This window comes from Canis aureus, chromosome X (assembly GCF_053574225.1).
Source record: "Canis aureus isolate CA01 chromosome X, VMU_Caureus_v.1.0, whole genome shotgun sequence".
NCBI lineage: Eukaryota > Metazoa > Chordata > Mammalia > Carnivora > Canidae > Canis > Canis aureus.
The window spans coordinates 69,552,545-69,565,599 of record NC_135649.1 but is presented as its reverse complement, the minus strand read 5'-3'; the positions used below and the strand labels follow the sequence as shown (position 1 = coordinate 69,565,599).

The 13,055-nt window shown below is 38.8% G+C and overlaps 1 protein-coding gene across 4 annotated transcripts in view; it reads left to right on the top strand.

The window, feature by feature from the left end:
- KIF4A (kinesin family member 4A) overlaps positions 1 to 13,055 on the top strand; it is a 118,270-nt gene that overhangs the window by 34,157 nt on the left and 71,058 nt on the right. For all 4 annotated transcript variants that reach the window (XM_077888409.1, XM_077888411.1, XM_077888412.1 and 1 more), the window contains 3 exons: positions 5,891 to 6,007; positions 6,624 to 6,799; positions 12,090 to 12,151. In XM_077888409.1, the coding sequence (XP_077744535.1) occupies positions 5,891 to 6,007; positions 6,624 to 6,799; positions 12,090 to 12,151 (355 nt within the window). The remainder of the gene's footprint in view (positions 1 to 5,890; positions 6,008 to 6,623; positions 6,800 to 12,089; positions 12,152 to 13,055) is intronic.

Here is a 13,055-nt window from a genome sequence, read left to right as displayed (position 1 = left end):
CCAAATTACAGTTGCAGAGACTCTGAAGGATTTCTGCGATTCCCTGAAGTATCCCTGAGGTTCTGAGGAATACCATTCAAAAACCACTGACCTATGGGATAAATATAAACACCTGAGACTTACGTATCTGTCATGCACTTATGATCTCTCCCTAGCTGTCCTCTAAACTCCTTATTTGTCACTTTCCATCTCATACCTTACATTGTATTGATACTGAACTACCCATAGCTCCTCACAAATATGTGCCTTGACATACGCTACTTCTGCCCTGGAATGCCCTTACATTCTTCTTTCCTACCCTTCTCTCCTCCATTGGCACTGTTCTAGTCATCCTTCACAATTCAGCTCAAAGTTTTAATTATTTTCTGAAACCCTCCTTTACCTTCCCAGGTAAAATTTACCACTCCTCCTTACAAGAACCTATTTTTACTATACACATCTTTTCCTTTAATGTTATATTTGCAATTATTTTTGTTTGTGTCCATCTCTCCCTTTAGATTATGAACTCCTTGAGAGTGGGGATTGTGACTTACTCATCTTTGTATGTCTAGTAACTAGCACAGTGCCTAGAACATTGTACCTATTTACTAAGTATTCAATGAAAAGGACTCAGATGTGTGGGGTGAGAAACGAGAAAGTGTCCAGAATATCTCAGGTTTGCTGTTTGTTGGATGACTGGTTAGATGGAGAGAAAATAAAAAGGAACAGTCCTGGAGGTGAAATAGATTGGCATTGAAAGGTGAATTCTGTTTTGTTTGGTATTTCATTCAAGGCCTCGTGGGCATAACCCATTGGCTATTCAGTAGGTAGCCAAAATACAGCTTTGGACAACAGGAAAGAGGAATTGTTTGGAGATGCAGATTAGGGACTCATTACTAGAGTTTTATTAAAACTCTAGGCTGTATAAAGTAACCTTGGGAGAGTATATATAGGGAGAATAGAGCTGAAGACAGTTTCAAGAGAATGTCAACATTTAATGTGTGGGTATTAGAAAAACTATCCCATTAAGTAGACTAGGAATGATTGAGAATGGGGAACACAGTAGTTGCATGGCTCTGGGGCAGAGACTTGAGAATTCCAGAGTTCTGTATACACATTTTCTACTAGTCCTTTATTTTCAGCCTCAAGTCTGTCCTCTTTCCAGTGTACCTGGTGCTAAGTGACCATATCAGCTCATTTCCATAGAACATAGAGATTAAGACCATGGACTTTGAAGCCAGACTGCCTATATTTGAATAATGACTGCCACTTCTTAGCTGTGTGACCTTGGGCAATTTACCTAACCCCTTTGTGCTTCAACTCTCATATATGTCAATGTAGGGATAATCATACTTTATAGGACTGTTGGGAAGATTAAATGAGTTAATATGTATAAAGTACTTAGGATGGTGTCTGGCTTATAGCAAATACTATATAAACTTAGCTGTTATTATCACTATCATCATTTTTGTCCCCCTGTAGGCTCTTTAGATTGAGGCTTCTTCCATCTTGCTAAGTCAGTTATTGCTTCTCCACCTGTACTCTAAAAAATATGTTAACCTCCTGTCTACTGATATTTCTCTTCTTTGTTCTGGGATCTTGTGAGTGAGTACTTTTAAAATTCCTTTTAGTGATGTTTTAGTTGGAAGAGGAGAGAAATGCCAGTAGTCAATCTCCTGTGTTTGAACAGAGCTTCCTATAATGCTCTGTGTTCTTTTTGTGTATGAGTTTCTTTGCCACATTGATTTCTATGAAGCTACATTGATTATTTTATTGAAATAATTTGTGACTAGACAATTAATTACATTTTATGTTTTGAAAGCCTTCTGTCCTTTTTCCCCTAGATGTCCTGCTCCCAGAAAGTTAGCTGTCCTTTATCCTGAATTTTGGAGATCTGTTTTCTTAACAGCTAGCATACTAGTGTTTAACCATGCCCCTTGGTCCCCAACAAACAGATTCCCATCATTTTACTTATATAATCAGCTCTCCCGTGTGTGTCGGCTTGAAGGCCAAAGCAGCCATTTTTCTTATTTACTCATAGTATCTTCTGAGTGACGAAACTGTCATCAGAGTACATTAGGAATTTATGAGGTGCTCTGCTTTCAGCATCACATAGCTTAGTGGATAGATAACCAAATTATTTGAGTTTGTCTACCCCATTAATAAAAACTTCTGTGTAGGTAGCACTCTGTAGATCACATTTGATTTTTATCATAGTCCCACGAGGTAAGGTATGTATACAGCTATTTTATGAATAAAGGAAAGTTTCAGTGGCTTGTTCAAGGTCATACATTATGAGTAAGTGGCAGAGGCAGAGTATGAACAAGATTCTGTCTCTTAATCAAATTCCCTTTTACTCTATACCTTCTCAGTATTTACTCCTGTAAGTTTTGTGATACATTGCAGTAACAGATGATTCCCTTTCTCTCTGACTAGGTGGACATTAGTAATATAAAACTACTTCTGTTTTTCACCCTATTTTACTCGGCTACCTACCTTAGGCTCATAGATATTTTCTTCACCTATAGAGAAGAGTTTCTCAACTGGCACTATTGACATTTTAGATCAAATAATTTTGGGGGCTGTTCAGTGCCTTGTAGGATGTTAGTGGCATCCTCGTCCTCTGCCCACTATATGCCAGTAGCATTCACTGCCACCCACAAATTGTGACAACCAAAATGTTTCCAGATATTGCCAAATGTTCCTTAAAAAGCAAAATTATCCCCAGTTGAGAGCTGCTCTATATGGAGCTACTGCATTTCTCTGCTACCTGGTTTTTCTCCCCTGTTACTTCTGTTCTAGTTCTGAAACTTGTTGCAACATGCCTCCATGATGCAAGTTATATTTCCCTTTCAAGTTAAAATCTCTACTATTTATTTGTTGCCATAGTAAATAAATACCCAGAAATGTCAAGTAGTATTCTTGATCCTCTCCTTGTTTGATATATTCTCAATCTTAGAGAATTTAGGTTTTAGAATTTTATCTGGACATTTTCCTCCATAGCCGTTCTTGGTCAGATTTTAAATCTCTGCAAACATGTGCTTCTCAGACGTTATGATGTATAGTACATCCATGTCAAGAACTTATCATTTTAAAATCTCTTAACAACAGGAAATCAAATCCTGTTTTGTGATGGTTTCTTTCTAGAGATTCACTACCCTTGCTCCTTTCTATTCCAGAGCCCTAATTCTTATTTGAAGAACACAAAACAGCCTCTGCATACTCAAGTGTATCATTCTTGCTTAGATCATGGTTGCCATAGATTCTTCTCAGGGTTCATCTAGATCTTTTTATTGTTGTTCTTGTATGAAACTATAGATGGACGTTTTGCTCAGCAGGTTGGAAAAATCTCCAGTCTCTCTTTTACATCCCAGATGGGATATGAGCCAACAAGATGGCCAGTGTTCTTATGGGCTCAAAGGGGAAAGAAAAGAAAGGAATGAACTAATACAAGAATTAGTACAGGTTTTGGTGAGCAGCTTTGATAAATCTCAACAGACTCTCCCTCACATCCTGATAGGATAAATGGCCCTGAAAAATGGTATCCCTTTTGGTTAGCAATAAAGGAACAAGAAAGGGATGATTGCTTAAGGGGATTGTTTTGTTTTAGTTTGGGGAGATTTGAGCATGTACAAAGACTGAAAAGAAGGAATTCGTGAAAGGAAAATAAGTTGAAGGTCTAAGGGAGAGGGAGAAGATCAAAGGATCCAGGGTCCCAGAGAAAATGGAGGGAACAGAAACTAGCAGAGGCTGAAGGGGAAATAAAGGTAGTTATTTATTACTCTGAAACAAAGAGAGGGAAGAAGGAATCGGTACCGGAAAAAAAAAAAAAAGACTGTGAGGTGAGGAGAGGGAAAACCTTCCCCTGTGGAAAACTTTGATCTCCACAATGTATTTGTTGAAATCATCCACTAATAGAGTGAAGGGAGGTTTACGGTCTTGAAAATGATGAGTGTTTAGAATAACTGGTGTAGTGGAGTAGGAATGAGGAAGAAAAGATTATCAATTGACCAAGAGTTCAGCTAAAGTCAGATAGCAATGTTTTAAAATGAATGGAACTAGTTTATTTGGTTATGTGACTTTCTTCAGCTTTGCAGCCTACGGAAACTTATACACACACAGAAACACACACAGAGAGAGTTGGTTTAACCTGTGCCTGGGAATTAACATGATAGGAAGGTGAGTTCTTGGGAAAGCCTAACTGAAATGATCAGTCACAGGGTCCAGTTTAAGGCCTGGGAGAAGATGATCTACTGGGAGTATTAGAAAGTATTGAGGTGCAGGCTTAGTCAGTTAAACATCTGCCTTGGCTTAGGTCAGGATCCTCTGGTCCTGGGATTAAGCCCCATGTCAGTCTCCCTGCTCAGTGGGGAGTCTGCTTCTCTCTCTTTCTCTGCCCTCCTCTGCCCCTCATGCTGTCTCTCATGTGCTATCTCACGAACTCTCTCTCACTCTCTCAAATAAATAAAAAATTTAAAAAAAAGAAAGTGTCAGTAGGGGCACCTACTGTGGCACAGTCAGTTAAGTGCCCCAACTCTCCATTTCAGCTCAGGTCATGATTTCAGGGGTGTGAGATTGAGCCCTGTGTCATGCTCTGCACTCAGTGGGGAGGCTGCTTGAGATTCCTCCTCTCTCTCCTTCTGCCCCTCCCCACTCACACACACACACTCTCTCTCAAATAAATAAAATAAATCTTAAAAAAAAGAAAGTGTCAGTGAATTGGTCACAATATAGGTGAAGAACAGGATTCATGAAAGAAACGAAAGGATACTAGGATGTAGTCAGGAATTTTGGAGCTCAGGATCTTGTAAATATGATTGTTTCTAGTTATAAGGGAGTCCAAAGTATGGCCAAGTAACTAAAAGGTAGAGTAGCATTAACAAAAATGATCCCATTTCTTTATCATTTAACTTTGTAGAAGTATCTTATTTAATTCCCCACTACAACCCAATGAGGTAGATAGATTTGCCTCATTTTAGAGAGGAACTTAACCCAAATCATATAGATAGTCAGTAATAGAGCCAGGTTAGAACCTAGGTCTATTTGACACCAAAGCCCATGCACTTAACCACTATATATAGCCTTTTCATAAAAAACGTAATCATGGGAAGATCAGGGTCTTTAGAAGGACCTCAGCGATTATTATAGGATTTAAGAAGAAAAGCTGGGAAATAAAGAAGTATAAAAGAATCTTTAACCCTTTTAAAGGAACAAGAGATAATGTATTCCTGTGTTGGTGTCATAGAAAGAGCATAGGACTTAACTGAAATCCTGAGATAGAATGTCAGGCTTACCACTCACCAGCTGTTTGACTTTAAACAAGTCATTGAACCTCTGCGCTGGTTTCCTTATCTGTAAGGTGAGACTGATAGTAAAAATAATTTAGCAAGATGATTATAAAGTAGCTGTTCATCTAATTTCTCAGTGTTAAGAATTAAATGTGATAATGGATATAAAAAGTAAATATACAGGGACGCCTGGGTGGCTCAGCAGTTGAGTGTCTGCCTTTGGCTCAGGGCATGGTCCCAGGGTCCCCAGATCGGGTCCTGCATGGAATCTGCTTCTCCCTCTGCCTATGTCTCTGCCTCTCTTTCTTTCTGTGTCTCTCATGAATAAATTTTAAAAACTTTTAAAAAAAAGTAAATATACAAAGATTGTTGTCACGGTGAAATAGCTCCTATTTCTCCTATTTCTCGGTGATAGTTATTTCTGTGTCTATGGGAAAAGGGCAAGAAGTGCCAGCAAATTCAATGTGCATACCCAATGTTTAGACCTTTGTCCTCAGAAAAGTGAATAGGATCAAGAAGTTTCATTAAGATTGATGATTTAATATTTCTGTGTGGTTTTTATTTTATGCAGGTGTACGTTCGATGCTTTACTAAACAATTTGAATTTTGTTTCCTGCTATTAGGTATTAATATTAACCGAGGCCTCCTGTGCTTGGGAAATGTAATCAGTGCTCTTGGAGATGACAAAAAGGGTGGCTTTGTGCCCTACAGAGATTCCAAGTTGACTCGACTGCTTCAAGGTAAGCACTGCTTCAGAGTGTTTCTAAAAATAAATGAGTAACTCAGAATAATAGTGCTGAGAAGGTGAAGATGGGACAGGGAAACAGATTGTTGGACTATCACATACAGAGCTATCTAATTGATAAAGATGAAAGAGACCTGTTGGCAAGCAGGATTCTAAGGTAACGGAAAGATGTCTTTATATATGCCTTTGAGAGCCAAGAAGTCTATAGAGTGACAACTGTTCTTTATACCTGAAAATAAACTGGATTACTGTTTATTAGTGCTTATTAAACAGAATTCCTTGAAGAATTAAAACCTACCCAGAGGGGGCATCCTAAGAATGTTTAATTCCAATAGTGGCTCCTAACTTACTGGGGCCAGGCCCCAGTTGTTTTAAACTGATTAACTCCTGAAATAACAGTCTTAAGAATGGGGACATATGGAATAAGATTCTAAACTGTATCATTTACACATCAAAAATCTTAGTATTTTTATACTGGCACAAATAGGAAATTTGCAGATTCTTAAGAATTTTTTTCTTAGAGGTCTGAGTTTGAAGCCACCAACCCAAATGGATAGCTTTGCTTGCACTTTACTTGTTTAATTTTATTTCCTCCTGTTGTTCTTTTTCAGATTCTCTAGGAGGTAATAGCCATACTCTTATGATAGCCTGTGTGAGTCCTGCTGATTCCAATCTAGAAGAAACATTAAATACCCTTCGCTATGCTGACAGAGCAAGAAAAATCAAGAACAAACCTGTTGTTAATATTGATCCCCAGACAGCTGAACTTAATCATCTGAAGCAACAGGTATAAGGGCTTTAAAATTTGATGGAAAAAATTATAAGTATGTGAGTAGAATGATAGAGCTCCTATTTCTCAGCTTCTCCTCTACCAGAGATTTAGAGATGTGAGCTAAGCATTCTGTTAGTTTGGGAAAACCTTAAAGTAATTCCTATTGGCATGTTTATCATCACTCTAAGATTTGGGGGTGGCATTGGAGATTTCACTGAAAAAGAAGTGAGCGCTGAGAGATAAGACAAGAATCAGATCCTGAAAGTCTTTATATGACTTCTTGGAGAATTTGTAATTCAACCTGAAAGCTATGGGGAGCCACTAAAAGATTTTCAATAAGTAGGTGACATGGTGAAATGTGTGTTTTAGGGAGATCACTATAGCAAGCATAGAGAAAGTAGATTAGAAGTGGGTATGACTAGAAGTAGGAAAATAAATTATAGTAGTGCCCCTGTTTATTCATGGTTTCACTTTCCACAGTTTCAGTTACCCATGATCAACCATGGTCTAGAAGCAGGTGATTCTCCTTCTCACATATCGTCAGAAAGTTAATAGTAGCCAAGCACTATGTCACAGTGCCTATATCATTCACCTCACTTAGACACTCGTCACATAGATATTTTATCATCTCATATCATCACAAGAAAAAGTGTAAGGGCAGTATCTCAATAAGATATTTTGAGTGGGGAAGACCACAGTCCCATAACTTTTATTATAGTATATTATTATAATTGGTCTATTTTATTATTAGTTATTATTGTCAATCTCTTACTTGCCTAGTTTCTAAATTAGACTTTATCATAGGTATGTATATATAGAAAATATAGTATATAGTATAGTATAGTATATAAAATATAGTATATATTTTACTATATTTAGTATAAAAATATATTATATATAAAATATAGTAAATAAAATATAGTATATAGTATATATACAAAGCATAGTATGTATAAAGTTTGGTACTAGCTGCAGCTTCAGGCATCTATTGGGGGTCTTGGAACATATCCCCCACAGATCTACTATAGGCTATTGTAATAACCCAGATGAGAACTATGGCCTGAACTAAAGACAGTAGCCATAGAAATTAAGAGAAGGGTACAAATTAGAAAGAAAAAAAACCCAAGGAGGTAGAATGTATAGAGCTTGCTTGGTAACAAATTTGATGTGGAAGGGCAGGCAGGGAGAATCAAGGTTGTTCTCGGATTTCTTGCTTAGACAACTGACTAAATGGTACGATCAACCAATCACTGAGTCAGGGAAGACAAGAGGGAAAACAAGGTCAGGTGGGAAAATGGAAACAGATTCAGTTTGGGACATTTTGGATTTGAAAAGCTTGGGGGACATCTAAATACAGTTGTTCAAACATAGCTGGCCATTTGGGTTTAACCTAGAGAGGTCTGAGCTGAAGATACAGATTTGAGAGTCATTAGCATTTAGATGGAATCTGAAATTAGAGTGAACGAGATCAAAGAGTACATGGCACATTTAAGGTACTCTTAAATATTTGCTGAATGAGTGAATGGCCAAGAAGAGAAGAAGGCCAAAGACTGGACTCAGGGGGAACAGCAGTATTTAAGGAATGAGGAAAAGAGGGAAAACAAAAAGATAAGAAGGAGTCAACAGGTAGGAAGAAAAGCAGTGGTATCGTGGGAGATAAGGAAGAAAGTTTGGAGAACCATCAAAAGTATAAATGTATAAAGAGGTATAAAGTAAGATAAGGACTGGAAAGTGTCCATTTTTTTTAATCAAGGTGACCTCAGTGAGAAGAAGGTCAGGGGAATGATAGCAGATTGTTGTGGGATGGTCAGTGAATGCTAGGTAAGGAAGTGGAGGATTCTGGTAGGCTCTTTCAAGAAGGCAATAGCTAGACAGTCAAGGGTCAAAGGATACAGGTCTATTTGTGTTTAAAAATATGGGAGAGACTTGAATCAAGTGGAAGAAAGCAGTTGGGAGAGACTGAAACTGAGAATAGGAACTAGTTGCTAAGGGACCATCTCTAAGTAGTTGAGATCCTGAGCACAAATAAAAAGAGATTGGCCTTAGACAGTAGAGGGGATACCTGTCACCAAGACAAGAAGAGAAGAGGTTAGGATAGGAAGAATACAGTGACAATTATTTAGAGGGAGAAGAAGGTGAACTGAGGGGTTTTCAGCCTGACAGCCTTTATCCTCTCAGCATAGTAGGAGACAAGGTCTTCTTAGTGCAAGCAACCAGATAATGGGGTAGAGGGATCAAAGAGACCACAGAGGCTTGTAATCATGGAAATGGAAGAGGTAGCAGACCAGGAGCATGCATTTGTGGTGGTATCAATATAACTGGTTGTGCAACAGCTCAGTAGCTCTGGTTGGTAGAGAGATGAGAAGGCAGGTAATTGGATTGACCCAGGCTTGTGTGTGTGTGAAACAGCGCGGGGAGGGGTCAAGTTTTCTTGCCTTCCAGGGTATAGTACTCTTTCCACTAGGAATCTAGAATTTCCCAGCTGTGTAGTGTTTACTCCATCTCTGGCCTTCCTCCTTGGTGATTATAGCTACTATTCAGTTAAGTCTATAGCTTCCCTTCCCTTCTCCTCCTTTCCCTCCCTCTGTCCCTCCCAGGGGTCACTGTAGAAAATATAAGTAATTTACCTGTTAACAGTGTCATCTCAATTATAAAATGCCATACTCCGTTCTGCCTTGCTATTTTTTATGTGTATTTTTATTGTCAAGAATACACTTCTTCCTAATCATTTATTTGTCCATTCATTCCAACAATAAATATATATTGAAAGCTATTATGTGCCAGATACTGTGTTAGAATACATTGTTGAACAAAGCAGACACAATTTCTGCCTTGGTGGAACTTACTGCCTAAGCAGGAGAGGCAAATACCAAACACATAAGCATACGAATAGATCATTTTCTAAAATGAGATAGTATGCTAAATAGGGTAGTATGACATTGTGGAACAGAGTTTTCTGTTACATATCGAAGCTGAGAAGGCTTCCCTGAGGTAGCAATGTTTGAGTTGAGATCTGAGGGATTTGAGTAGGAATTATCTATGCAGAAAAGAAGAAAGAGGCTTCCTGGGAGAAGTAAAAGTATTTGTGGCAAAGTGTAGTGGTTAAAAGCATTGACACTGCAGTCATACTGCCCACATTCCAATGCTGGCTTTATAACTCAATAGCTAGGTACCCTGGCCAAATTCTTTGTGCCTCGGTTTCTCTATCTATAAAATAGAAATAATTGTACCTGCTTCATAGGGTTTTTGTGAGGGTTAGATGAATTAATACACAGAAAACACTTAGAACAGTGCCAGGCATATACCAAATCTGAAAAGGTCCTGATTTAGGAAGGCATATAGTATATTTGAAGAACTGAAGGAATGCCAGCATGGCTAGAGCATAGGGAGCCAGGAAAGAATATTCCAATATGAGACTACAGAAGAAGCAGAGACCTGATCAAGGCCTCATGGATAATGTTAAAAATAATGTTAAGCAGGGTGGTAACAATGTTAATTTGGTCTGGCTGCTGTGTAGAAATGGGTTATAGTGGAGCAAAAGTAGATTCATGGAGATGACTGAATATAAAGGTCTACATTCAGAAAGATTTGTGTTTGAGATAAACTTGGAAGTCACCATTTTATAGATGGTAATTGAAACCATTAGGCAGAGACAAGACTTGATGGAGCGTCTATAAAGCAAGAAGACTGATACTGAACTTTGAGGATTTATCATCTAAGCACAACTGGCACAAAGGTTAACCAAGAAAGAGCCTTAGTAGATCAGCTAGGAGAATAGAAGGAAAAGCAGGAAAGTATGGTGTCTGGTAAGCCAAATGCTACCAGTCGAGTAAAATGAAGACTGAAAAATAGTGACATGCAGAACATTGGTGACCTTAGCAAGAATTACTTCAGTGGAATGCTATGCACAGAAATCTGCTTAGAATAGCTTGAGGAGGGGCACCTGGGTGGCTAAGTATCTGCCTTTGTTTGGCTCAGGTCATCATGATCTCAGGGTCTTGGGATCAAGCCCCACATCAGGCTTCCTGCTTAGCAGGGAGTCCACTTCTCCCTCTGTCCCTCTCCACCATTCATGCCCTCTCTCTCTCAAATAAGGGGTCTAAAAAAAAAAAGACTAGTTTGAGGAGCAAGTGAGGGGTGAATAAAAGGAAACGGATGTAATGAGTATAGACTCTTCTCTCAAACTTTGTTTTTTTTTTTAAGATTTTATTTATTCATGAGAGACACACAGAGAGAGGCAGAGACACAGGCAGAAGGAGAAGCAGGCTTCATGCAGGGAGCCTGACATGGGACTTGATCCTGGGTCTCCAGGATCAGGCCCTGGACCGAAGGCGGCGTTAAACCACTGAGCCACCAGGGCTTGCCCTCTTCTCTCAAACTTTGTGAGGGAGAGAAATAGGGCAAAAGAGATAGAAATGGGATTGAGAGGGGCGCTTTTGCTTTAAGACAGGAGACACTTGAACATATTCTCTTTTTTAAGATTTTATTTATTTGAGAGAAAGCACTCACGAGCAAGGGGGAAGGGCAGAGGGAGATGCAGACACCCTGCTGAACAGGGAGTTCCATGTGGGAAAGGATGATTGCATGTACACTCTGGTTTTGACTGTTCTGGAATTTCATTAATTTGCTTCTTCTCAGAACCCTAAAGTACTTAACTGTACTTTAAGAATTAGCATCTTCTGGGACGCCTGGGTGGCTCAGCGGTTGGGGGCCTGCCTTCGGCTCAGGTCGTGATCCTGGGATCTGGGATCGAGTCCCGCATCAGGCTCCCTGCTAGGAGCCTGCTTCTCCCTCTACCTATGTCTCTGCCTCTGTTTCTCAGTCTGTGTCTCATGAATAAATAAATAAATCTTTAAAAAAAAAAGGAATTAGCATCTTCTGTCCTGTATTGTTTCTATTTCAGGCCATAGGCTTCTCTTTGCCAACTAGATTATAAACTTGACAATAAGACACAAGAGTTTATTCTCATGGGCACATGAGAATCCCCCCTCACATTACCTAGCCCAGTGCTGAGTTTGGTTTTTAAAAAATAGATGCTAAAAAAAATAGATGCTCAATAAAAAGCTATTAAGATGCTTAGGTAAAAAGAACAACTCATCTTCCAAGTACTAGTCATTCATATAATGCTGTTTGGACTTTTATCATTGACTCATCAACCCTGAGGCATTCTGTAATGCCTAAGATATATCTTAGATTCCATAGCTATCAAATAAATTTACTCTGGCTAACTGTAGTAATTTAGCTGATAAGGGGTAAATAGCTTTTGATCTGTGATTAGTTGACTATTTTTCTTTGCTTTTCCCAGGTACAACAGCTACAGGTTTTGTTGCTACAAGCCCATGGAGGTACCCTGCCTGGATCTATAAAGTAAGAGTCATAGATTAATTTTAAATGTATATTCTAGTGGAGGTCATTTCTCCTGTGGTTGTTTTCCCCTGATTGAGTAAAGTTTCTGGTAGCATGTGGCATCAAGGTAGGGATCTTGCCAAACTTGTAGTTAGCTTTGAGGCTAGATAGAAAGATCATGGGTTCTAGCCTCAGAATTTTATTAATTGGGGGACACCTGGGTGGCTCAGTGGTTGAGCATCTGCCTTCAGCCCAGGGCATGATCTGGGGTCCAGGGATCGAGTCCCTCATTGGGTTCCTGGCAAAGAGTCTGCTTCTCCCTCTGCTTATGTCTCTGCCTCTCTGTGTCTCTCATGAATAAATAAATAGAATCTTTAAAAAAATTTATTAATTGGAATTCTACTGTGAGGAAGAGCTGTTTCTTTTCCCCTTTTATATATATATACATATATATATATGTATAATGAAGACTATATATAATAGTCTATGTATAGACTGTACAGAAAATTCTTCATTATACATAAATAAAATATAATATGTATGTATAATGAAGACTATATATATAACATAGACACATGGGTTTATTCTATGGGTTAATATCCAATACTATGATTATTTGTTTTATTACTCAAATTGTTCCTGCTTTGTCCAGTAGGAGCTCTTTCAGGGTGGTTCTTATGTTCTTTAATACATCCTCTAGTTTTTTTTTTAATATTTATTCATCCATGAGAGAGAAAGTGCACGTGAGCAAGGAGAGGGGCAGAGGGAGAGAATCCTCAAGCAGACTCCCTGCGGAGCACTGAACCCCCATGTGGGGCTTGATCCCAGAACCCAGAGATCATAACCTAAGCCAAAATCCAGTCTGCCACTCAACTGACTGAACCACCCAGGCTCCCCCACCCTCTAGTTTTTAAGCATTTCCATG